General features: G+C 41.0%; 2 protein-coding genes across 2 annotated transcripts; both read left to right on the top strand.

Annotated features, from left to right (window-relative positions):
- Positions 1–717: 717 nt before the first annotated feature.
- fbln5 (fibulin 5) lies at positions 718–12384 on the top strand. Its single transcript, XM_053620260.1, has 11 exons — positions 718–861; positions 1152–1206; positions 1643–1691; positions 1954–2253; positions 7133–7255; positions 7649–7765; positions 8549–8665; positions 8937–9059; positions 10036–10162; positions 10261–10456; positions 11612–12384. The coding sequence occupies exons 2-11, from the start codon at positions 1153–1155 to the stop codon at positions 11771–11773; spliced, it is 1368 nt and encodes a 455-aa protein (XP_053476235.1). The 5' UTR covers positions 718–861; position 1152; the 3' UTR covers positions 11774–12384.
- A 144-nt stretch (positions 12385–12528) lies between these two features.
- LOC128605117 (tandem C2 domains nuclear protein) lies at positions 12529–25885 on the top strand. The gene is made up of 11 exons (XM_053620259.1): positions 12529–14021; positions 15019–15213; positions 16390–16548; positions 17473–17546; positions 18984–19059; positions 19282–19388; positions 21514–21630; positions 22042–22233; positions 23108–23222; positions 23635–23834; positions 24269–25885. Exons 1-11 carry the CDS (start codon positions 13952–13954, stop codon positions 24377–24379), a joined length of 1416 nt encoding a protein of 471 aa, XP_053476234.1. The 5' UTR covers positions 12529–13951; the 3' UTR covers positions 24380–25885.
- Positions 25886–26278: the final 393 nt, after the last annotated feature.

The following is a 26278-nucleotide window of genomic DNA, read 5'->3' as shown; positions in this document are numbered from 1 at the left end:
TGGAAGCCAGCTGGGAGGTAAATCTGGGCCAAAACTACAAGATGTGCATGTACGCCATGCAAGTGTATACATATATATATCTACATACATATACAGATAACGAAGTTTCCTAAAGAGCTCTTTGGATGTGTAGAGGTTCTAGTTTTTTTTATTTCTAAAGAGGTCCTTGGAACCTTTGCTGTTGTAAGGTTTAATGGTTTAAATATAGTCTAGAGCATTTATGGACCAAACCAAAGGATATTTTATGGGTTCTGTCCTTTGCTCCTCATAGTTATAGCCACGGTCCTACGAGTCTGTACGAGTGGGCGTGGCTTAGATGGAGGCGTAGGCCTGCAAATTCGGTGTCTATTGGTCAGCTGGAAAAGGAAAAAATAAAAAAGAAGTCAAAACTCCAAGAAAAAAAAAAACAACGCATGATAAACTTTGAAGCTGGGTGCCATAACTTAAAGTAATATTGTAGCCTAAATATTGGTATTCGTGTATCCTTTGTTCGAAAAGGATCTTAAGTTGTGTTTATTTGTCAGTAATACGTGCGCAATCCCACAGGATCCTCCTCTTTACTATTGCCCGCAGTGCGCGTAAACGAAACCAGGTGCTGGAATTTGGCGCATTTTGCGCATTCAGGCCCGACAGCACTTAAACAGAGCGCTGTGTGTGTGTGTGTGTGTGAAAGAGTGAGAGAGAGGGAGGGGGAGAAAGAGAGAGAGAGAGCGAGAGAGAGAGAGGGAGAGGGAGGGGGGGTCCTCACTTTTTCCCTGCTGGGAGCGCAGTCCTGTCTGTCCGTGGCGAGTGGGGACCAACCTCCCCGACACTAACACACTTCTTCAGAGGACGTGTCTGGAGCTCCGACCAAACCGAGAGGTCAGTTGGTTGTGGTGCTTTTGTTTTAAAACGACCCAAATGTTTTGTTTTGATTCCATAAGTGTGTATCAGTTCCTTGTAAATTTGTAAACGAGTTTGTGTGGGGCTTTATATAATACATTCCACTTTATCCTTACTATTAGCCTACTTTTGTATTTCTGACTTGTCTTTATGTCCTTACTCCTTTCTCCTTACAGTATGCACTGTAAGAGCTCTGTGTTATTATTATTATTATTATTATTATAATTCATTATTATTATTATTATTATTATTATTATTATTATTTACAGAATGCTGTCAGCTTTGGTATTTTTGCTCTGCTGCTTCCAGCCTGGGAAGAGTCAGGTAAGCCTTCTCCATTTCCTCTGCTTGCTTTTCATGAAAACGATACTATAATCACACGACCAAATCTGAGGAGTTTCTGTACTGCTTTACGGATCGTTTCTAGACTAAAACTTGGAATACTCGGCGTTTTCTATCTGTGCCAAAATTCCAAACTGCTTCAACTTTGTCTCGCTTGGCCGAATTTGGCTCAGGAAGCTTTCCTCGAACAGTCGCCTGCGTTACTGCTCATCGTTTATATCGCCAATAAAGTCTACTTCAGTACCGTTGTTCCGTCACAGCACACTGTATGCTGAGATCAACAAGTTGCTCAATCCGATATTTTCACACTGATGGGATGAAGAAGGAAAAGAAACACCCACGACACACGTTTCGTAATTTCAGCTGTGTGAGAACATTTGCGTGATTGTGTTTGTTTCGTGTTGTTTGCTGTCCGCAGAGGTGCACCGAGGGGTTCACGTACGACGTTCGCTCCAGGCTGTGCATCGGTTAGTAGGTCAAAGATTATAACTCGTACAAGTCTTTCCCAATCTGATTCCTGGAGTCCCCCCTGAGCTGCACGTTTTATAGGCTGTGTATCACAATGTTTTCCTGTTGTAACCTGCTCCAACGTTGCAGCCTCGTAAGGTGTGCTGGATCAGGGAAGACACTATAAAAGTGCAGAGTAAGGGGAGAACCAGGACCAGGATGTGCATATTTAATGCGATTCAACATTAAAGTGAGTAGTTATATGATGTGTTACGTCTGCAGACGTGGACGAGTGCCGCACGGTGCCGGGTGCGTGCCGTGGTGACATGCGGTGTGTAAATCAGAACGGAGGTTACCTCTGCCTCCCCCAGGGCCTTTATTCTCAGCCGTTTGCCGGAGCCGAGTCTCCGTCCTACACCGAGCCACTGTACCCTGACAGCTCGGTGGGGTTTCCCGAGCAGTTTCCTCCTCCTATCAGCCCCGGTGCCGGGTCCGGTCCCGGTCCGAGTTATCCCATAGTGGGCCGTTCCTCTGCCCCCTGCATCCTCGGCTACACGCTTGGAGAGGATGGCACCTGTGTTGGTAAGTAGGCCTTTCTTTCTTTTGTCTTTTGAATCAGTTTAACGCAGTTATCAGATTTATAACTGAGGGCAGGGTTTGCCCAACAGAGTCTCCTGTGTTGAATTAAGAAAGTTGGATGAATTTATTTGGTGCATAGAAACTCCATTGTATTCCTGTAGCCTATAGGACGTTTTCCTGAACAGCTTATCTACCACTCGTACTGTGTTCTATTATCTGCTACAGAATCATTTTACAGAGGAGGTTCAGCTCATATGTTGTTCCCTTGCCTGCTTTAGTGATGAATGAAAAGGCTTTGGGCTAGTGCGGTGGTCTAAGCGTTTTATATTTGTCTGGTTAATAATCGAAACTACTCTCCTTGCAGCAAGTACCTATTCGCCTTCATCCTTCTGTTTTCATTTAAATATTGCCGTTTAGGTTTATAACGAGGACTCGGGACTCCGTGTCCTTCTAAGTGTTTAGTAGCAACGAGGTTTGTTAACTCGGTAGCGCTTTGCGTTAAGGTCTATTAACTAACATTGTTTCCATCATTAATTAACCATGAGTAGAGATAATCAAATAATTAACCTTTGTATTGATTGATTTGCTTGATCTTTTAAGCCATTCGTGATTAAAAATTCCACCAATTTACTATCTGTTAACTATAACGTGAGCATCCGTTTGTGGTAGCTGTTGCTATAGAAACGCTAGCCTATCAGAACGAGTGCAGTACCGTCCGAGCCGCTGTTCTAGAAAACGAATCAGAATGCAGAATTCGCCGGCGCGGTGGTGTACAACGTGCTAAATAGTGTGTAGGTTTTTAAAACGTGGGATGAATACTAACAGATTGAGCCACGTTGAAGCCCGATCGAACACTACGAGTGACTCTTGATCCCGCTCGGAAACACTCTCCCAATGCTTGGTTCGTACCTGTGTGCACTGATGTGGTGGCCTCACTCTGCGTTTTTGATAAAGCAGTGCTGCAGTAATTGTAAGTTAGTGCAGATGTGGGAATGCAGGCTTTGACGTCTCGTCTCTCGGGGTTGGATCGGGCCGCGCTGCGGTGTTTATTCAGTTCTCGCAGTGTTTTAGCGGCTCGTGCGTCTCTTGGGGTCGCAGACAGCGCAGATGCGATGAAACGCTGGGCTGTAATTAACTCATATCTGTGGGTCCGTGCTGAGGCAGGCTTTTAACTTAAAGACTTTAGCAGAGACTGAATTCCACAGAACTCTCTGGAAGTCTGATCTCGATCTATAACTAAAAGCTGTATATCGGTTCGCAGTTTAAAATGAGGACCTGTCGTGATGCGAGAGGTGAGATTTACAGAGTGATTACATGTATGTTCCCTTATGACTAATACATTTTTTTTTATTTCACTCTGTGGGAGAATTAAAATGTTACTTCCTGCTTTATGGTATTGAAATAAGACCTTCTTGCGAATCTCCGCTCCATACACACAGTTAGGGAATGAAAATGATAAGGTTTATCTGACCAACTTTTAAGGTGTATTTTTACATCGTCTGCAGATTACTTTGGATAGTCGTGCCAGTCTCGAATGTGTTCTCAATTTGTCTGCTTTAGTCCTTTATGGTCAGTTTTAACCACGGCCTCTGCATTCCGCTGAAATCACTGTAATCAGTGGAAAAAAGATATTCAGAGCTCATTGAGTTTTGACACAGATAATCGCCTCTTTGGGGCATTAGGAAAATCTCAACCGTGATAGGAGGATATTAAGGCCTTGTTTGGGTAAGCCTCAAAAGATCCCACACTCAGACCTGCGGTATTTCAGCATCTGGTTGCGCCTGCCAGCGATGAGGTCACGAGATGTTGAATGAGAGTTCCCGTCGGCAGAAGTTGTGCCGTTATGGCAGAGATGGAGTAAAAGATGGGCCAAAAAATGTACCCAGGCTGCAAGCTTGACCTCACTCATCTAACAATCATGGCCTTGTATGTACTGTAGGTGAGGTGTGCATAAATGGAAAAACCGGGAAAGCCATTATGCTGTTAGTCACACTCGTTTGTGGTAGCCAGAAAAACAAGCACACATCAGTTACAGCTTTTAGAAACGTTTAACACAACACAGATATCTAGAAGTGACCAAATATGAAAGAAACTTACTTGGCAAAATCTAGCTAATCATATGAAACTAATGATTTCACTAGCTAGCACATAGGCATTAAGCGTTTTACAAATAACGTAAAGATACAGAGGCCGTGAAATCAAGGCGAAACTATCAGAAATGTCACGATATGTTGTTCATTTATATAAAAAGAATAGTCTCCATACCACTGAAATTACTCTGTAATTGGACCTAATATCAGCCGCTAACCACATGGTCCGTGGGTTTAGCCAGATTTCGAAACATTAACATTGTGTGCCCTGACATAGCGAATCTACTTCCAAAGTAGTGAATGTTACAAAAGTGTGTTGTTTATACAGAAGTTTCTCAAAAGCAGCAAACACAAACCTCAATTGTTCGTCGCAAGAGTCTGTCTTTGCCACATTTTGCCTCACATCCGTTGGTAACGACGTGTGAGTGGAGCGCAGTAGGTCTGTTCACGTTTCATTACCTCCCTTTATGTTAAGTCCAAGTGTCGTGATGATGTCATTGTGATGATTGTGATTTTGTATGTAGAGTTTGTTTATGGTGCAGACATCATTCATTCGTGGTGGGAATTCCTTATATACTACACCCTGATTCCTTTCATTTCGTTTCCCTAATCCATTGGTTTCCTAATCCACTGGTTTCCTAATCCACTCTCCATTAGACCGTCATCCCCGATCAACTTTTCTTATCCATTAGCTTCTCCTGATATCCACTTGTTTGTCTCATTATCTACTGGATTCTCTCTTTAGTCCATTTCCATTAGCTCATTTGGCTGATGTCTATATCCAAAACCACTTACAATTGGAAAAGGGTCTTGTTCAACCATGGCAACTTAGTGGTGCTGGAATTTGAGCTTTGTAGCCCAAAGCCTTAACCACTGAGCCACTGTTTCCTTCCCTTTATAAACTCTGAAGCCTGAAGAAAGCCTACTGGCTTTCTTCTAAATCCACTCTTTTTTTTCCTCTCCACTAAATTCCCCCCATCATCTAGTGACCACTAATTTTATCCACTGGATTTCTGGATTATATATATATATATATATATATTTCTGGATTATATATATAGGCTTCTTTCTAAAGTCACTGGACTCTAGCACCAACACCATATGAGAACCCGCTGCTTCTCATATTATCCACTCATTTCATTCCATATCTCATATTTAGATGGGCTTGGCTGGCACCAAGTGTTGTTCTCAGATTCTTGATCTGTTCTAAGAAAGCATGTTCTGTTCACCTCATTAACGGATACATTAGACCATGTGTGTCTGCTCTTATCCAAACACGGCACAATGACTCCTGCTGTCCTCTATACTATGTCCGATTAAAATTGTGCAGTCTAGCTTGAGTGTTGCTGTCTCTAAACACTGCAAATGTGTTGCTTGACTGAACAGACCCTTATGATAGAGAAACCGATAAAGATCGCTTTGTTGTTTAACAAATTCTGTGCATTCTTCCTTTAACCGCTGATTTTTTTTTTTTTTTTTTTTTTTAAATTTAATCTAAGCAAAATAAATTATGTCTGGAGAGGTATGATTGTTTTAGTCTTTGGCATGAATCATCTTTGTGTTTGCTCGTATTGCCATAAATAGTAATGCACTGTCCCATAGTTGAAAGCCAGTGACTATATATTCCACAATCACCTCTTTTAGATCTGGGTCCTAATCTGCATGCAGAAAATTGGCCCCCATTCCTTATCTGTCCCCCCAAGTCTGCCTCATTTTGACTTCCCACTTTGTCCGAATGACTTTACCCAAATAAGGACATAAGAAATGGACGTCTTCTTCACCCCCCCTGCTGAGCCCAGCATCTTCTAACCCTTACTTGCTCTTAAGTGCTAGCAGGTGCTGGAACGCAGTCTGACGTCCTGGCACTGGAACCAGGTCTCTCCTACCCCATCCGTTATCAACCACCACCAGTGCCTGAATAAACAACAGAAACAACTCGCCAACTTCTTTAGGTTTCTTTTTTAAATAAGTGACTTCACTGTCTGAGAACCAAATATGTAGTTTCAGGTTGTTTCAGGGGTTTGTGATGCCCACATAAGGAAATATGTGAGATCGAACAGACTCCCATTCCAATTTGTGGAGCTTATGAAAACCTTCTGCATTAGTTTAAGATATATTCATCCATGGGAACTTGATATAGACACAGTGAGGGATATGGCCTGTGTGTTGGTACAGTAGGTCTGGGGACATTCCTTTCACCCTTGAAATGTTTGAGATTTCAAACAAACAGCAAGAGGTCCCCTTTAATTGTAAAATAGACTTCACAGACTGTGAATTCGGATTTTGAACATCATCCAGCTATTCCAAAATTAGGCTAAAAGGTTAAATGTGTACAATAATATTTTGGTTATGTGTTGATACCATAGCGCTTTTTAATCCTGAACTTTCCACTGACTGAACACATTAGGTCCAAGCAGACATTATTAGAGTTATTGAGGTTCGGATTAAACCCAATTCAGTTCAAGTGACAAGTCAAATACACTAATAACTATTAGGCTGGGTTGTGATTTCTTCTATTGTAATGAAATAAAACAAAATCACCCCTGGCTGTGCTTCACAGAAACCTGGAGATACTTGGACCTCACTTTGACAACCACTGTGTTAAGACATGCCTGTGTTCCCATATACTTTCTTTTCTAGCCATTACAGTAGCAATGCCAAGTTACTAAATTACCAATGCACCAATGTTATACCGGTAAAGTATACTTGTGCCTGGATGAAATCAGACTCCAAGCTGTTTATTCTTTATAATTTACCCTGTCCCTGTTATTCTCTTTTGGTTTCTTTTCCAGACATTGATGAGTGTGAGGCACGGTCCCATCAATGTAATCCCACACAGGTGTGTATAAACACAGCAGGGGGTTACTCCTGCTCCTGCACCGAGGGTTACTGGCTGGTGGCCGGACAATGCCAGGGTGAGTACCTGAGCTTGGACAGTCAGCTTCACCAGATCATTGTGGAGGTATTTCTATTTCTGCAGCAGTTTCTAAGAAGGATGTGTGCACTGCTGAAAAAAAAAAAAAAAAAACCTCAAATGGACCTTGCTCTGTGGATTAGTGCCCAGATTTCTGTTTGTTTGAAGTCTCATTCTTCATCTGGTGAACATTTACACCGTGTAGGCGCATAGCTAAACAAATAAAGATTTCCTAACAAACTAAACAAAGAAAATAGCATTTCCTAGAAAAAAAAGTTCAAGATTTCATAACAAACCATAAATGTTTAATCTCTAGATCTGCCTATACGATATATGACATCACATCTGTATTTCATGTGTCTCTGTTCTCTGCTTCCTCTTATCAAAATTTCAGATATTGATGAATGCCGCTATGGTTACTGCCAGCAGCTCTGTGCTAACCTGCCAGGCTCTTATTCCTGCTCTTGCAACCCGGGCTTCAACCTGAATACTGACAGTAGAACCTGTGAAGGTACATGCTCGCTCTCTCTCTCTCTGTCTCTCTCTTAGACAATTACCCAAACACACACACACACACACACACAGTCTTGTATTACTATTTTTGTGGTTTATTTCCATTGGCTTGTGTATTTCTGTAGCTCAATAATGCTATGCCTCCTGTTAACCCTAACCTAAACCCCAAGAACCTTAAACTCAATATACCTAACCTCAACATCAGTAACCTCAAACCTAACCTCAATAACCTTAACTTTTACCTCAGTAACCTTAACTTTTACCTCAAAAACCTTAACTTTTACCCCAGTAACCTTAACTTTTACCTCAGTAAACTTAATATTTACCTATAATAATAGGTATATATAATATAGATAATATTTAATATCTAACCGTTTGCATCAGTAACCCCCGAGATTTACCTAAGTAACTCTAAACTTTACCTCAGTAAACCTAGCTTGCACCTCGTTAACCTTTACTCCAACAAATTTAAATTTTACCTTTGTAATGTAAACCTTCAACCCGGTAAGCCTAAACTTTACCTCATTTGAACATAGAAATCGAACCTTTACCTCAGTAACCTTAACTTTTACCTCAGTAAATTGAACCTTTACCTCAGAAACCTTAACTTTTACCTCAGAAACTCACCTCAGTAACTAAAATCTTCACATCAGTAACCCTAGGCTTAACCTTAACTTAAATGCCCAAATGTTCATTTGAACATCTGGCCATGAACTTGATTATGTTGATCTTAAATAATACTTAGGATTGGAACTAAAATGAACATTCTCTGTGTCTGCAGATATAGACGAGTGTGGGACTAACCCCTGCACTCATGGATGTCTGAACTCATACGGCTCATTCATGTGCAACTGCGACGAAGGCTTCGAGCTCGCCTCCGACGGAACTACCTGCATCGGTGAACAGAGGAGGAAGCGGTGAAAAGCAGGGCAAAGGAAGCGAAAGGAAAAGAGATTAATAATAATAGGAGGAGAGATTTAAAAAAAAGTGATGAGGAGAGATATGAAATGAGAGATAGATGAGCAGATTCAAGGGGAAGAGCAGGAGCTACACAGAAGGATGGTTTAGAGTCGTAGAGAGAGTTAGAGAAGGAAAGCAATTGAGTCAATAAAATTCTAAAAATGTGTGTGTGTGTGTGTGTTTCTCATGTTTACTCCTCTGTTTGTCAGATGTGGATGAATGCAGTTTCTCAGACTTCCTGTGTCAGCACACGTGTATAAACACTCCGGGCTCGTTCGCGTGCACGTGTCCGCCCGGTTACTACGTCTTTGAGGATGGCCGGAGCTGCGAAGGTAATGCACGTGTTTACCATATGCAATAAAAACAACAGTTTGCTCACATCTTACATGACCTTTAAGTTTGTTTTAACATTAACATTTTCTGAATCAGTTATAGATATTCTTTCACGAATGCTAAATATTTATTTATAAAGCGGACAAAATTGGTGGTTGTGGATCAAAAATTGCTAAAATAATATGCTTATATAAAATATCCCTTTATTTAGACCAAATTCTCTCTAATTGTAGGTCACATTTGCGCAAGTATTGTATTCACCACATTGAACTGTTCCACATTTTGTAGTCTTACAACCTGAACTGAAATGGACTTAAGTGGGATTTTATGACATGAATCTACACAAAATAGCCCATAATATTGTTGTAGGTGAGCAAAATCAAATTTGCATATAAGTATTTACCCCCACTGCTGTGAAACTCCTAAATTAGTTCTGGTGCAACCAGTTACCTGTTATAAAAGTGTCACGTGATCTCAGTATAGATACACCAACCAAGAGTGTGTTCGAGAACATACTTATACAAACCTCATGGAGACCAAGGAGTTAGCAAAACAAGTCCAGGATAAAGTTCTCGAAAAATATCTTATATATTCCAAACTTTGAACATCCCATGGAGCGGCATTAAATCTATTATTGAAAAATCCAAATAATGTCAGAACCACAACTGTCCACCGGTTAAAGAGGGGATTAGACAGGGAAGCAACCAAGAGGCCAAGGTTAACGCTCAACTTGATGCTTCCGCCATCATGCTTCACTTTGCGTCTGTTGTCCTCCAGGCGATGAGCAGATTAGTTTAGTGGAACAGGAGTTGAATACTTGAATATCTGTTTACAAATCATTTTGATATGTGTAGTTTATATTCTCTTATAATTAATTTATGATTGTGATGATGATGATGATGATGATAATGATGATTTATGATCAGTGTTGACCTTGCTGACCCCTAACTAACTGTTGTGTGTTTGATTTCGAAGACCTCAATGAATGTGAGTCTGGTAACAACACGTGTACAACAGCACAAGTGTGTTTCAATTTCCAGGGAGGGTACACATGTCTGGACCCACTCATATGTGAACCGCCATACATAGAGCTCAGTGACAAGTGAGTCACACAGTCTTTAAATCCAGTTCATAATAATCACATTGGTCCTGTTAAAAATGTAATAATCACCCCATGTCTGTCTATCTGTGTGTCTTCAGTCAGTGTTTGTGTTCGGCAGAGAACCCCGCCTGTCGAGAACGGCCTTTCACTGTTCTGTACCGCCACATGGACCTGTCCTCTGGGCGCAGCGTCCCTGCTGATATTTTTCAGATGCAGGCCACCACGCGCTACCCCGGGGCTTTCTACATCTTCCAGATCAAATCTGGCAACGAGGGCCGTGAGTTTTACATGCGGGTGAGTGGAACTGGAAGTTATGTGACAACTCACCAAATCTACAGTGAAATGAAGTACTAAATGTGAAGGAGGTACACACAATATTTCAACAGAAGTCTTTCATCAGCCGAGAAAATCTCTAAACCAAACCAATTCAGCCCCAAAACTTCAAACAGAACAGAACAGAGTTCATGACATAAAATCTTAAATTTCGACTTAAAACAATCCACATTTATTACTGAAGTTCTTCTTTTATATTAGACGTTGAAAAGTAGAACATTTTGATAAGATGCCAATATCTGAGCTATAGGTATAAGCTGATACCAGATACTCAGTCAATACTAATGTCATCATGGTAACTGATACAATTTACATTAAATGCATAACAAAATATATTAATATAATTATTGGAAATACACATATTTGATATTGAGTGTTAGTATCGAGTCAGTATTAGCCGAACGTTGAATCGGCATTAGACTGAACTTGACACAACTTCCTACATCATGTTTAATCCCCGTCAATGTCTGTGATGTCTGTTCAGTGAAACGTGAACATGTCATGTGACATGTAAAATAAATGAAGACGACATGCGGGTTTGTACATGTCCAGTGTCCAAAACTAGGTAGTTAATTTAACGTGCTAAGTAACTAAACCTAAGTAGACAATATACCAAACGTAAAGAAACAAAAATTTGTTTTACCTTGGGAGGCAAATGGAGATGGCTCATCCTGTATGAATCAATAACTCCAGCAAAAGACATCTTACTATGGAAAAAAAAAAAAAGGAAAGAAGAAGAATCTCTTGGAGTTTGAGATTTTCTTGGAAATGTGCTTGAATAATCTTCCAAAAGAGTACTTAACAAAATAGTACAGTAACAAAGTACACTTACTCATGTATTTTACACTCCTCCAGTATAATTACATACATGTATCCGGTGCTGAAGTCTGTAGTGCTGCTGTTGTGATATAACTCTTGTAGCAATGTCGTATGGCCAGTAGAGGGAGCTCTAAGCTTGTTACAGTAAGAGCTCAGCTCAGCTTTTCTTCCTCATTTATCAAACCTGGTTTGTCTGTTGCAATGGTATAGATCACATTTTCAACAGCTCCTGGCAATAATTCATCCACGTGTGGTGTTTTTTAAAAGTGTATTTAACACTCTATTTCTTTTCAACAGCAAACAAGCAACGTCAGCGCTACACTGGTCCTGGCTCGGCCAATCAGAGGACCCAGGACGGTCGTCCTGGACCTGGAAATGGTCACAGTCAACAACGTCATCAACTTCCGAGGCAGTTCCATCATCCGCCTCACAATATTCGTCTCTGAACACCCCTTCTGAGACTCTACACATGACCTCTGACCTTTCACCGTTCCATCATGGACTTCCTGTGACCACATTACCGATCAGGCAGCTGTGTTTGTTCATGTCGGTTAATGTTTTGCCGTTTTTGACTGTTTTACGATTATGACCACCCTTTTAGATCTTTTTTTTTTTTAAATTCTGTAATAGGACTGACATGTCGCACCAAAGAGTTGTTTTATAAATTCTGCATCTTGGTAAAGGAAGTCAGTAAAAATGGCTGCCTCTGTATTGTCCACTTTCACTCTCACACATCCAGTCAGAAGGATATTTATGGCTTTTTCCTTGATCATGTGGTTCTTTGTGTTTCTCTTTCCAGAAATAGCACAAACTGTTTCCTCATTCTTAAACAGGTTTTTGGGTTTTTGTTCTTTTTTTTCTTTTTTTTTTCCTTTTCTGCCACAGCCGCTGTCTCAAGACCCTAAACAAACTGTGAAAGCGAATTTACATGAAACTTCCATAAAGTTTGTGTGTATTTCATCTGTCATGTCATGTGTCCCCGAGATTATCTGTTGTCTTGCGGTTTTTTTTATTTGTCAGTGTGAAAAGAGAGCCTGGTCAGGTGAATAAAGATAAACATGACCTGAAAACATGTGGGATTTAATGTGATTTAATCAGACTGTAAGTAACCCAGAATCCTAAACTGAAATCGGACACTGAACTGTAAGTGATAGAAAACAGCGTACCTACGCACACTTGGTTTAAAACGCTAAATCCACTCTCCTGTGCCGACTAGAAGAGGAGCTTTTATTCCTTTCTCATTAATGCTTTTATGAGAAAGGGTCTGAATTTCCTTAAAGATGTTTTTAGACAAATTTTCTTTAAAAAAAAGCTGCATTAATCATATGAAACAGATTTCAAACCTCTGTTAATTTATAGGCGTAATATTCTGGAAAATGGCCAAAGGTTTGTGTGCATAATTACTTATAATATGCACAGTACTTAAATAATAACTAAATGATATAATAGACATATAATTTAAATTTATAGTTCAATTAATTTTGTATTCCAAATGATTATTTTAAAATGTTTAAATTTAATTTAACCTAAATTAGTGCAATCAAGTCCACATCATTTTTACTATTTAAAGATTGACTTTTAATGTTCCGTATACTTTTCATCTTCCTACAGTACCGTGCAAAAGTTTTAGACACCCTATTTTTTTTTTAAGTACAAACTTTGTTATAGATTTTTTTATTTGATGACTTCTACATTATCGAGTCAGTACACGAACATTTTAGATTCCCAAGCATTAGTTTTCTTTCATAAAGTTAAATGTTAATGTAAAATGTTTGTATATCTGTATAGAAAGCAGTGTCTTATGTAAGAGACCACTTTTCAGACAACAAACACAATGAAGGCTGATGGGTTTTGCTGCAAAAATAAGAAGCGAGTGCGACAGTAAAGTCTCCAGAAGAACCGTGGCTGCTTCTGCGAAATGCTCAATAAAATTTACAGCTTATAAAACTCCTTATAAAACTGCACTAATCGTACCGGAGACTACTATATAAATTTTTTTTTTGTCAAACCAAATATTGACTTTGTTTCATTTACTACTCTTCACGGCTCTTTATGGTATTTTTTCAACGTTGAAACATTTAATTTAATTATTTTGAAGGCATCTTTGCTCTACAGCATTTCTTTCCATGTGCCTAAAACTTTTGCACAGTACTGTATACATACATACATATATAAATACATTATATATTATATAATAATATATTATTATATACATTATATGTGTGTGTTGTGAGAGTGAGAGAGAGAGAGATGATGATGATGATGATGATGATATTAAAGGGGGCATTAGGACCCGTGGGACTCCCGGCAGCTCGCTGGTCCCTTTCCACCTGTTGAAAGTGCGCGTGGAACGTGCACGCGCTCCACAACGCGTTATGGGCAGCGCGCGAGGTGCAAGCATGCGCGTTCCCCGCTCCTTCATATATCATGAACTCTCTGTTTATACACAAATGTGGCGAAAAGCGACGCCGGAGGAGCTACTAATTCAGAAAAGCTTCTCTAACTAACCCTTTCTTACTCGCAGCGTTTGGTTTGAGGACGGTGTGAGGAGTTTCCGCGACGCTACAGAGGTTTTCAGGTTTGCCTGCGAGACATTCCACTGAAAAACATCCTGTGGTTTATAAGAAAGTCTTCATTATGGCGATGGAATGCATTAAAAACTGCTGCAGGAATTTTCTGGTGGAGGAGAAAGAACCAGAGCCTCAGAGTAAGTTAGACAACTTACCTCTCTCATTCCATTCTATTCTAGGAATAATAATAACAACAACAACAACAGTAATGTGCTTTGCATATAAAAAGTGATCAGTGAATCTATTTTGCAATTATATAATGCATTAACTATAAATCTTAAGTATATTTAATAAAGACTCGTTAATTTCATAATTATTAATAGCCCGGGTTAAACATGTAGGGTTTTTAAAACACTTTTAGAGCTGGCATTCTTAAGTATAGATGGCAGATCACAAGAACCTGTGTTTAAAGGCAGAAACGAAACAGGGCCGTGGACCGGACCCTGTGGGACACCATACTGCACTTAGCTTCTTAAGACTCTCCTCAGGAACAAAAAATGCTAATGGGCTTTCAAGTAAGATCTAAACCAGACATGGACTTAATGGTATTCAGATTAGTAGTGTTAAATGATGCGCAAAAAAAAACTGAAGCAGGAAAACAAGAAGGGGATTAGCCGATTAGTTATATTGTACGTGGTATTTGTACTTTTACATGTAATCATGTGCTCTCTCTCATGTTGTGTTGCTTCTGTATGTGTATGTGTGTGTGTGTGTGTGTTTTGTGTATTTTGTTACTTATAATGTTACAAGCCTCGCCGTAACGTGTCTTGACATAATGCGCAATTGATAAATAAATCTCGACTTGACGTGACTTATTTACGCTAATGCTACATTTTTTTTATTACTACTTATAAAAGTACATAGTTTTTGGTCGACAATGTTCTCCAACATTATAGATAGGAAAGATGCGTTGAAGATTAGACTGTAATTTCAGAGGTCAGAGAGGTTCCTAATTGAATCGATTGTATTGTACACGATTGTTTATTACGGTAAAACCTAAATTGAAGGTTTACGTGGTAATTCAGTACCGTTTGAGTTGAATTAACCCTGCAGTAATTCATCCTCCACTGTAGATACCCGTGTTCATTCGGCACACGATAATATGGTGTGTGTGTGTGTGTGTGTCCGGTGCAGTCATTACAGTTCGACCCTTTGCATCGCTGCAAGAGGCCGAAGTCAAGAAAAGTACGTTTGGCGTCTCGGAGGATTATCTTCTTTCCAAACTGCCTCCCGATGGCAAAGAAATACCCTTCGTACTCCCTTCGTTCAGATCTTCCTACGTACAGCCACAAGGGATGCAGTACTCCAGCTACCAGCCCGGGCTACAGGGTGAGTTCAGCATGCCTTTTTTAACAGTCATATCAATTAAAAATTCTTGAAACCTGATTATATTCTCTAAGTGGAATTAATATGAGAGAGGAAGTGTAAACATCTTCATCTTATGTCCTTTTAAGAATCAGGGAGAGCTCACAGAACGACTGAAAGAGTTAGTGTTGAACATGTGACAGGCGAGTGTTCTTGTGTCATAAACTGTAAGAGCCAATCAGGTTCCAGTATGCAAATGCAGGACTTCACCTGGCAAAGGAAAGGAGAAAGGAGGTCTGGGATTACAATCTGCATATTCATGAATCCAGACATTTTGATTAATGTAAAAGATTTTCTGTTGTAAAGCTGTAACTTTACGTTTTCCAACATCTTCAGGACAGACAAGTTTATGCTTTGCCGTTTCCCAGTAACATGACAAGATGCATTTCTTTTGTCTTATTCACTTTGAGAGAGAAAAAGAGTGTCTGGTGTGGGATCGACTGTTTATAGCTGCTTTAACGTAAGTGAGAACAGGAACTAACTTGTTTCATGGACGTTCCACTATAAACTGTAAACCGATTAAAAAAGCATGATGTGTAATTATTGGCAAATAGTTGCATTATAAGGGGAATAAAGCACTTTGGGACATGCTGTTATGTAAACTTGAGGGGTGTTAATAGTAACTCTGCTTCATCACATTGTCCTGCCGACTATTAATTTCCCATAACGACACGTCCCCGAACGTTTCATTCCTTACTTATCAAACAGAAGGATAACGTGATGTAAAGAACAAGAACAAGTAGTCATAAGTCTTGAAACCTGGAACAGATGAATAAACACAGCTGCTTTATGGGTAATACAGCAACAGGAAGTTCATGGCTGTGTTCCAGTATTAGTCGCTTTTGTCTCCATCCTTTCCCTCAGGGAATCCCCAGAACATTCTTACGAACTGTTCCAATATTTTATTGGCATGAGCCGGGTTTGTTAGATAAAGCCGTGGAAGCTCGAGGGATCGAGTCGACTTCACCGTAGACCTCAGGAGGGGAACTTTCCCAGAAGGCATTGTAATTGTAAAAACAATGAAACACCAGAGCAGTAAAATGTCTCATACTTGGAAAATTTCTAGCTTTTACGTTAACCCGGCTGCTAAATACAAATCGCGCAGTTTCATTATTCATACATGCAAATGTACTGGAACAGGTTCAGCAAGAGCCACGTATGCAGAGAGGAAGGCGGAGCTATCTACTGTGGGTCAAATCGCATATGACCCCACGTCCCCGATTAACCTGGGTCATGTGATCAGCTACGTATCCCCGAGGACCGTGAGACGACCCATGCTGAGAGTCGGACACACATCAGGTGGGTCATCTGCAGTGTTGATATGTTTATGTTTATAAAACATCATCTTACCAATAGAAATGTTATAATGTTATCATACAGCAGTTTAACCCTTTTTGTATTTGTTCTACTGTGTAATTAAATTTCTTCTAAATTATTTTTATTTATTTTTATGTTTTTGGTTTTCTCCCGACCTGCAAATATTTTATCGTGCTTATTTAATCGCAATTGCTTGTTTATTTTATGGTTAATTCATAATTATTTTTAGACTTGATTATTCATTAATTCTTCAAATATATCTGTAAAAAAATAATTTTGTAATGCACTTTGAACTCTGTAGTTCATGTAGCATATCCAGCTGTACACACATGTGCATAGTGAGTCATTCTGATTAATTCTTCAGGGGACAGGTTTAAGGAGGGATCGTTTTACGATGCCACTAAAATAAGTAAGCTTCGACTCCACCGAGAAATCATTTATTATTCCCATACGGTGTATTTTATCTTTCATCACTTTATAGCATTCCGTAAAGAATCTTTTTTTTTTTTTTTTTTTCCCTCCACGGAGACGGCATAAATATTCGGTTTGCTCGTGGCATGTTTCTGAACACCGCACTCTGCAAATATTTACCCTTCTTTATTTGCTTCAGTCTATATGGACATTCCTTGACATATGCACAGGCAGGGCTTTGCTCTGAACCTCAAACCTTAAACCTGCTGTTGTGCTGCGGTGTATGTGTTGCACTGATTCTGTAGCGATTCAGTCGTGTTTAAACAAAATCTCTAACGGTAGAGTGTGAAAAAGTAGGGCAAGGGATCCTGTGTAACTGTAACAGCACGCACAGCACGTTATTATACATTTATCTTTCATTATTTGTCTTTATTTATTGATTCATGATCCGATACACAGCTGTAGGATGAAACTTTAGCTTTGTTTCTCTCACAGCCTTCGACCAGAGCGTGAAGCAGAGACTCAGCGCCTCCATGTTGGATCTGTCGAGTCCTCACGGCCACATTCAGGTGAGTTCACCGTCACACACACACACACACACACCCACCTGTGAACCTCTGCCTGTTTAAATCAGCTTACTCAAGCTTTACTGAAGAAATGTACTGACGCATAAAGGCTTTAGAAAAGTCACAATCATGTTTGTGACGTAAAATCCTGCACGAGTGCTTAGTTTTAGGAATAACATTCATTCTTCCAAAGTCTTTATTGGTAATTTTCAACTTATTCATTATTAAAATGCAATTGCTAGTGTTACAGTGCTTTCACCAAACATTAATAAGCACTGAATGACATATTTATACAATAACACAATAGTAAGATATAGAAAAATACGGCAGGCTACATTTCCTGAACATAGTTTCCTAAGCTACATCGTCCTTTACTGACGTAAGAGAGTATAGTGACTTCATAAGGCACTCATATGCATCAAATAACTATCGCAGTTTATAAGTTATCATTCAGAAAACACGAACGGCTACGAACGTCTTATTCCACCATTCCCAAATCTTTCAGATGTTAGCTTTGTCTCCGTTTATAAGTGTTATAATGCACCGTTACAGAGTAATATCAAGCTTGTAAGACATGAACGCCACTTCTCAAACTAAAGTCTAGTCTCAGACTAAAGGACTTTTGTTTAACAGTTGTTAAATCGTGCCCACTGATCATAATTTTCCAAATTGTTATTTAGTGTTTACGGGCGTGTTATGAAGTTCCTCTTCTCTCAGCTCAATACAAAGCTGTTTATAAAACCTCTTATATGTAATATAGACGTAAGCTGCTCGTGTTTGGCTCTGGTTTGGTTTGTTCTTGGACAGAACGAGATTCCAGAAATAGAGCATGTTTACTCATGATATTAGAAAGCGCATTTACATTGACAAACCAAGTTTAGCTGGGAGCGTTCTGAGCGCGCTGTAAATCACACTGACGTCACATGACTATCACAGTTCCAGGTGCACCGGGGCGAGGTTTGGTCTCTCACCGGATAATACTGAGTCAGCTTTTCAACAAGTCATTAGTAAGCGCGGGTATTTGATATTTGATAGCGGGGAGTGCGTGAAAGTCTACATCTACATCTACATAGATGAAATGTGGAATGTGGTTGGGATTCCAGCGTGAGCTCTACAGCGAGCGCCATTCCTTTCATGATGAAAGGAAAACCCTTTTAAAGGGTCATATTCTCATCTAACTAGTAGATTGACGTTTACTCCCTTAGATTAACAGTATATTGGAGCTTCGAGGCTAATGTAGCTAGGAAGTAATAGAGCCAAAGAGTTCGGTGTCACTCAAACCAGGGTCAGACTCCGGGAGGAGGCGTGGCCTGGAATCTGAAGGCGGAGTTAAATACATTAGAAGTCATTTGGATAATAATGTAGCTTGATTGGTGCATAGTTTGATTTGTTACTGAGAGGAGCTCTGTGTGTGTGTGTGTGTGTGTGTGTGTGTTACAGCGCTATGACTCAGTGAACAGTGTCCCGAGCAGCACGTCCTCCTTTCGGGATTCCTTTGGAAGCAGCCGTAGCATAGGTAACTATTCATGATGGAAAATCTCGAGCTGCAAATAACCGTTATGTCTTTAACGCCTTAAGACCACGAGTGTTAACCTGAAGCCACTTTAACCCCTTCAACACTTTCACTTTTATTTTCATCAGGAAACATAAATGGTTTTTATGATCGTGCCATTTCTCACCATCTGACCATCAGAAATATAGACTTGGACGTTATATATATATATATATTTTTTTTTAGAATCCAGCACAGTGTCGAGTGATGACCGGGAGCGGGATTTGGGGAAGGTGTGTGTGCGTTTGAGCTACCAGGAGGCGGTGGAGCAGGTGTGGATCACACTGGTGCAGGTAAGATTACAGCCGAGCGCCGAGGAGCCACTGCGTCTCTCTTACACACACACACACACACACACACACACACACACACACACACACACTGAGCCTTTGTGTCCACTCTCATCCTCCTCAATACACCCTCTGTCCCACACACACCATCACACACAATCCCCACTTTCAGCTTTTTCCTTTCTTTGACCTTTCTCTCTTTCTCCTGTTTCCATAACTTACCTTTATCTCTCTCGCTCTCTCTCTCTCTCTCTCTCTCTCTCTCTCTCGCTCTCTCTCGTTCATTTCTGCTTCTCTCTTCACCATTCTTTTTCTTGATGTTTTTTCTTTCTCACCCATTTTCTCCTGCTTCTGTAACATTATCGTTCTCTTACACTTTATTTCTCTTATCTTTGTTCATTTTTCCCCTCTTTCACTTTTTTATTACTATTTTCTTTTCCTTGTCCCTTCTATTTTCCCTCACTGTATCTCTTTCTTATATTCCGCTATTTTTCTCTTCTCTTCTTTACTTTACTTCCTTGCTTCATCTTGATCTGCCGGTCTTCATCGTGACTTTTTCTTTCTCTCCCTACATAAACGTCTCAACTCTCCATTCTTAAAAACAATGTTCCTGCTCTTCCCCCAACCTTGACTCTCTCTCTCTCTCTCTCTCTCTCTCTCTCTCTCTCTCTTTCTCACACATACACACGTTTCTGTCTTTTTACTGTCAGCGTTTTTCATTTTCCGTTTAACCTCCCGTGGTTCTATTTTCCTTTTCGTCTTTTCCTTTTTCTTTTCTCACGTGCCTTCCTCGTATTGCGTTTTTCTTTGTGCTTCCTCGTTTCTGTCTTTTTTTTCTTTCTTTTTCGTGAGCCCTTTTCTTGCTCTCTCTCATTTATATAACACGTTTCTTGCTCTACAAGTCGACAGTTCTTACACAATATTTTTCGCTCTTCAGTAACGTTTTCTTTTCAGTTTTTCACTTCCAATTTGTCCGTTTCTTTCACTGCTTTTCTCGCATTATTTTCGACGACTCTTTCATGTCGTCTCTCATTTTTGTTTCTTTCTCTCCCTTTCTGTCCTCTTTCCCTTCACCAGACCTTTCCAAAATACTGACGCAAAACTTGTAATGATGAATTAAATATATATATTTTTTAAAACTTTTAAAAAATTTACCTGGATGTGAGTGTTTATAAAAAAAAATAAAATAAAAAGGTTTGTCTTGGAGATAACTGATAAAACTCGGAATAGTGATTTGAGTAGATATATTAATATTTTTTATTTGTAATTATTCATATTTGAATCATTGTTGAATCAGTTAGATATTTTTTTCTGTCCATCCCAGAATTTGTTCTTTGATGAGCATTGTTCAGGCTTACTGTGATACCACATCCCAATCATGAATGCTCCCTCTCTCTCTCTCCCTCTCTCTCTCTCTCTCTCTAACTCTCTCTCTCCCTCCCTCTCTCTCTCTCTCTCTCTCTCTCTCTAACTCTGTCTCTCTCTCTCTCTCTCTCTCTCCCCCCCCTCCCTCTCTCCCTCCCTCTCCCCCCTCCCTCTCTCCCTCCCTCTCCCCCCCTCCCTCTCTCTCTCCCTCCCTCTCCCCCCCTCCCTCTCTCTCTCTCTCTCTCTCTCTCTCTAACTCTCTCTCTCTCTCTCTAACTCTGTCTCTCTCTCTCTCTCTCTCTCTCTCTCTCCCCCCCCTCCCTCTCTCCCTCCCTCTCCCCCCCTCCCTCTCTCCCTCCCTCTCCCCCCCCTCCCTCTCTCTCTCTCTCTCTCTCTCTCTCCCTCTCTCTCTCTCTCTCTCTCTAACTCTCTCTCTCCCTCCCTCTCTCCCTCTCTCTCTCTCTCTCTCTCTCTCTCTAACTCTCTGTCTCTCTCTCTCTCTCTCTCTCTCTCCCCCCCCTCCCTCTCTCCCTCCCTCTCCCCCCCTCCCTCTCTCCCTCCCTCCCCCCCCTCCCTCTCTCTCTCTCTCTCTCTCTCTCTCTCTAACTCTCTCTCTCTCTCTCTCTCTAACTCTCTCTCTCTCTCTCTCTCTCTCTCTCTCCCCTCCCTCCCTCTCTCTCTCTCTCTCTCTCTCTCTCTCTCTCTCTCCTCCCCCTCCCTCTCTCTCTCCCTCCCTCTCTCCCTCCCTCTCTCTCTCTGTCAGTGTAAGGATCTGTGTGTGTACTCCGATGTTGGCGAGCAGCAGAGGGTTGGCTTTAAAGGGGTCATCACCATGGCAAAACCTGTACAGTTTAAGACTTCAGTAAAAGAGGCGACACCAGTGAGAAACAGTCCTTCTTTTTTACCACACACACACACACACACACACACACACACACAGTGCTCCCTGTAACACACAGCAAACACCTGGAAAACACTCCACAATAGTTTTCTATAGTCAGTATATAAGGAATAATGACTCGGAGTTACTGTTAACACCCGGAAGTTGATTATTTTCCCATAGCAGCACGTCCTGAAGTGTTTTATTTCTCTTGTACCACAGTAATACATTTGAAGCCGTCTCTTAGCCAGTCCTACGTTTGTGTTTGCAAACAAAACACCTGTCTGGACAAGATCAAATACTGATAAAATGATGGGTTTGTCTAATATCAACGCAAGCACACGCAATCCATACCGCCGTACGTCAGCATGTAAACCGCGCACGTGTATTCTCTCTCTCTCTCTGTTTCAGGACGTGGTGTTTATGGAGACGTTCGTATTCACTCTAAACCTGGAGCAGCTGCGCGGTTGCGCCCTGGTGCTGCGACTGCAGACACACACCCCTCGCAAGCGCACGCAGGGCGAGTGTGTGTTATCTCTCCGGACGCTCGCGTCGCAGGAGACCGAGCACTGGCTGGACCTGAGTCCACCCTGCAAGACGCACGTGAGTCCGAGCTTATCACGCCGTCCTCATCCCTCACGTATTCTCACGTACTCACGGTGGCGTGTATTAAAACGCCAGGCTTTTCTCTCCTCACACGTTCAGAACAACTTCAGAGCTCATAAACGTCTTCCACGTCTTTTTATCCGCTTTAACGCCACTTTTCGTTATCATTACTAACATTCGTCCGTGCCGAGACAAGACCCGTCGTTTATATCATTTCAGATTCACAACACATTCTTCACTAAACCTGAGCTTTGCTATTAAATAAGCTAGCTCCATTGCATGAAGGGCTTCTCGCTGGAGTATCTTAGCTAAGCATAAATACCAAGCTGTGTAAAAGCACCATCAAAGAAGGTATTCAGGTAGGGATGGGTATCGTTGCGATTCTAATCTCCACTAGGATTTCATTTAAAAACAGAAAACAAAACGTGACTCAAAGTCAGGGAAGAAGTAGAGACAAAAAAAAAAAAAAGAAGAAGGTGGTATTAGTGCTGAGAGAACATGATGATACGCTGTCAGCTTGTAGATTTAGAGATGACATTTCTCTGCTATATTCCACAGCAGCTTTTTGAAATCTAAGATCCGCTCTGTGCCCGTGGAGATGTGGCGCAGTTTTAATGTTCTTTAACAGGACGCCGGATGGACATGAATTGTGATTGGTTCTGCATGTGATATTTAAATACGTCCGGAAGGAAAAATGACTAACTTGATTAAAAACTTGACCCCCAGTTTGTGAACTATTCTACAACCCTCGCAGGTCAGTTTAAAAAAAACAAAAATCGGAAGAAATTGATTATATTACCAGTGTGGAGCTCGTGAGTGTGTTGTCGTTGTTTAAACTGTGCGTATGGCTGACTGTGGTTGTGTACTGTAGGTTTGTCACGCCGAGCTCCAGTTATCCACCTGCTTCCAGCCGGTCAGCAGCCGAATCCAGCTCCAGATCCTCACCGCCCAGAACCTACCATCATCATCATCATTCCTCACACAGAGTGAGTCGCATCTCTAAACAGGTCTAGGCTGGGGTTTGTTTAGATCTCCTCAAAGCCTTTCGCCATAGCGCTGTTGAGCCGTCAAGGACTGTCAAGGTTATTCATTTTCTATAACGGCGGCTCGTTTCACGGACTGTTCACAACATTTAATCTACCTGTAAATAAAAGGCACGATGTTTCTGTCCTGAATTAATAGTAAATTGCCGTTATTGCAAAATAATCAACAGTAACCCGTCACCCTGCTTCATTTCATAAAACTCCTTTACCCAGCTTGTTATATAAACACCACCATGCTGTGGTTAGACCACTTTATCAGTGTGATTAAATATCTCATTATTTTCTACAGCTTTGCGTGATCGAGAGCTATCGGTGTTTGTATATCGGTGCTAACATCGCTTCGTTTCCTCTTCAGGTTTCTTCGTGAAAGTCGAGATGTTCAGCGACGGACGCTTTACAATGAAGAGGAAGACGAAGCTGGCAAAGCCGTCCGGAGGGCAGGTGCAGTGGGCGGAGTCCGTGCTCCTGCCGGTCACCGGTCAGGACTACAACATCCAGCTGTCGGTCAAACTCTACAGCCGTGGATCTATACGCAGGAAGTACCTGCTCGGACAGGTGGGTGTGGAGAACGGTACACGCTCAGACGCTAAAGAACCGTTCTCGTAGGAGAGAGTTTGTCGTGCACTTGACTGACGATTTGTCATTTTTTGCATATCGTAACAGCTCCGTTTATATTTAAATATCTGGAGTGTTACTTACCTCTCTACACTGACACACACACACACACACACACACACACACACACACACACACATTAGCATGCAGGTTATTACATAAGAACGCACAGTTCAGAATGAGGTTGAACATTTACAGGCTTATCACTGAGACGTGAGCCGGCATTGAACACCTGTACGTGAGCACCGAGTAGCAACGTCACGGCGCGCTACAGCACGGGGCGCAAGCGTGTGTTCCTTCTGTTCGTACATGCGTGTAAAATTTTACTGCATCAAAAGTCAAACATGCTGATGTGCATACTTTCGCGTGTGCAGGTCGTCCTGGGTTTCGACAGCTCGTCACCGGACGCCGTGAAGCAGTGGACCGACTCCATCACACACCCAGAGAGAGTGGTTACGGCATGGCACAGACTGAGCCACTCCTGAGAGAGTGAGAGATTACAGAGAGAGAGAGAGAGAGAGAGAGAGACAGAAAGACAAACAGGTGGACTGGGTGTGCACCTGACATGGTACATGTCAGAAGTACACACACACAGAAGTACACACACACACATTTATACACTGGGCCTTGTTTATCAAACTGGATACGTACAAATGTGTTCATAAATTGTGCACAGGAGCATTTACACAGGAAATCTGGTGTTAATGACAATCCAGTTATTTGGGAAAAACGTTTGGAACCTACATTTGTTGCTAAATTCCCATATAAGGCTGCTCGTTATATGTCCAGTACACACTGTATATACTTCATTTCTTTGTCCGAGTTTTCAAATGTGCTTACGTTAACGATGTGTTTACAGAGTAAAGTATTATCATGAATATTTACATGATGCTGTCAGATGTCTCGGTATAGTGTTTACTATTAACATTAGTGAATGTGATTCTCTCTCTCTCTCTCTGTTCCTTTATGCATCTGTTCATTTCAGTTAAAGAAGAAGGTGTGGCCTCTGTGCCTACCAGTCCTAATAAAGTGGGTGTGGCCTCATTGTATGTCAAGTTTGTAATTGGCTGCTCTGCTTTTGATGATCCAGTGATACATGTCACTTGTCTGGCCATCCTTATGAAGGAGGCGTGGCTTCAGTACTTTTCAGTTACAGTTAAGGAGGCGTGGCCTCTGTGCCTTCAGTCTCAATATAATAGGTGTGGCTTTGTCTCTGGCAGTCCTAATGGAAGAGGTGTGGCCTCCTGTGCTTGTCCAATCCCACTGACAGAGGTGTGGCTTCTGTATCTGTCAGCCTTAGTGAAAAAGGCGTGGCTTCCCACTTCTCCAAGTTAACACTTTTTAAAAATCAGCTGTTTTTGCAGAAAAACGAATCACGCACTAATTTTGCGACATTGTATCCTGTTGACTGGTGGCGGTTTCAAACATTTCCTTCGTACATCACCTCGTCTCAGTGCGAGCGAGAGATCTAGCGCAGCCCTTTTGTAAATTGTACGTATGAGTCTCCTGCCGTTAATGGTGCTGTCGATTAGGAATTAGATTTGAACAGATTGAGGATGTGGGACTGCAGCTTTCCTAAAGACGGAGCTGTAACTTAATGTTACCTAAGCTTCAGAAAGAGTCCTCGAGATCCAGAGCGCTTGTTTGTGGGTCACAGGCGGCTGACACACTTTCTATTTTTTGGAGGTAAATAGATTGAGTTTAAAGAAAATTCAGTCATTCAATCCGTCCTGTTGTACAGAGAGAGAGGGAGAGAGGGAGAGAGAGAGAGAAGGACAAAGAAACACGTTTGTTAGCATGAAGTGCTCATCTTTCCTGTAATGTCCTTAACAAAAATGTGTGTTTGTACTTTAAATGATCTTTTCATTGTGCACATGTCCACACTGACATCACGCTTACGTACAGCAGTAGATAGTTGTTACGTCTGTGATGGTATATAACTGACAATTTAGTGCATTTTTAGATTTTATACTTTCTCAATATATGAAGGGTTGAATTATTATTATTATTATTATTATTATTATTATTATTTTATTTTTTTAAAATTTTTTGCACCCTGACATCACACCTGCTAAAGCTGGGTCAGATCTCTGTATAAAGTTTCAGGGGTCGGATTCACGAAACATTCTTAAGAATAAAATTCTTCTTAACTGCCATTTTCTTCGTGTTTTCTACTTTAAGGAAAAAAAAGTTCCGAATATTTCGTGTTCCCAAAAATTCTTCTTAAGAATGTTCTTTTTTTTTTTTTTTTTTTTTTGCTTAAGATTGTTTCTAAGACAAAACTCAAATTATTGCAAAGAATGTTCTTAGAAATCACTGTAAATAACTTCTTAGCTAAGTTGGGATAACTGCAGCCTGTCGTAGATCCCCAAAGGGTACGAGTT

Source organism: Ictalurus furcatus, chromosome 3, assembly GCF_023375685.1.
Source record: "Ictalurus furcatus strain D&B chromosome 3, Billie_1.0, whole genome shotgun sequence".
Classification (NCBI taxonomy): Eukaryota; Metazoa; Chordata; class Actinopteri; order Siluriformes; family Ictaluridae; genus Ictalurus; species Ictalurus furcatus.
This window is presented reverse-complemented; position numbering and strand designations above follow the sequence as displayed.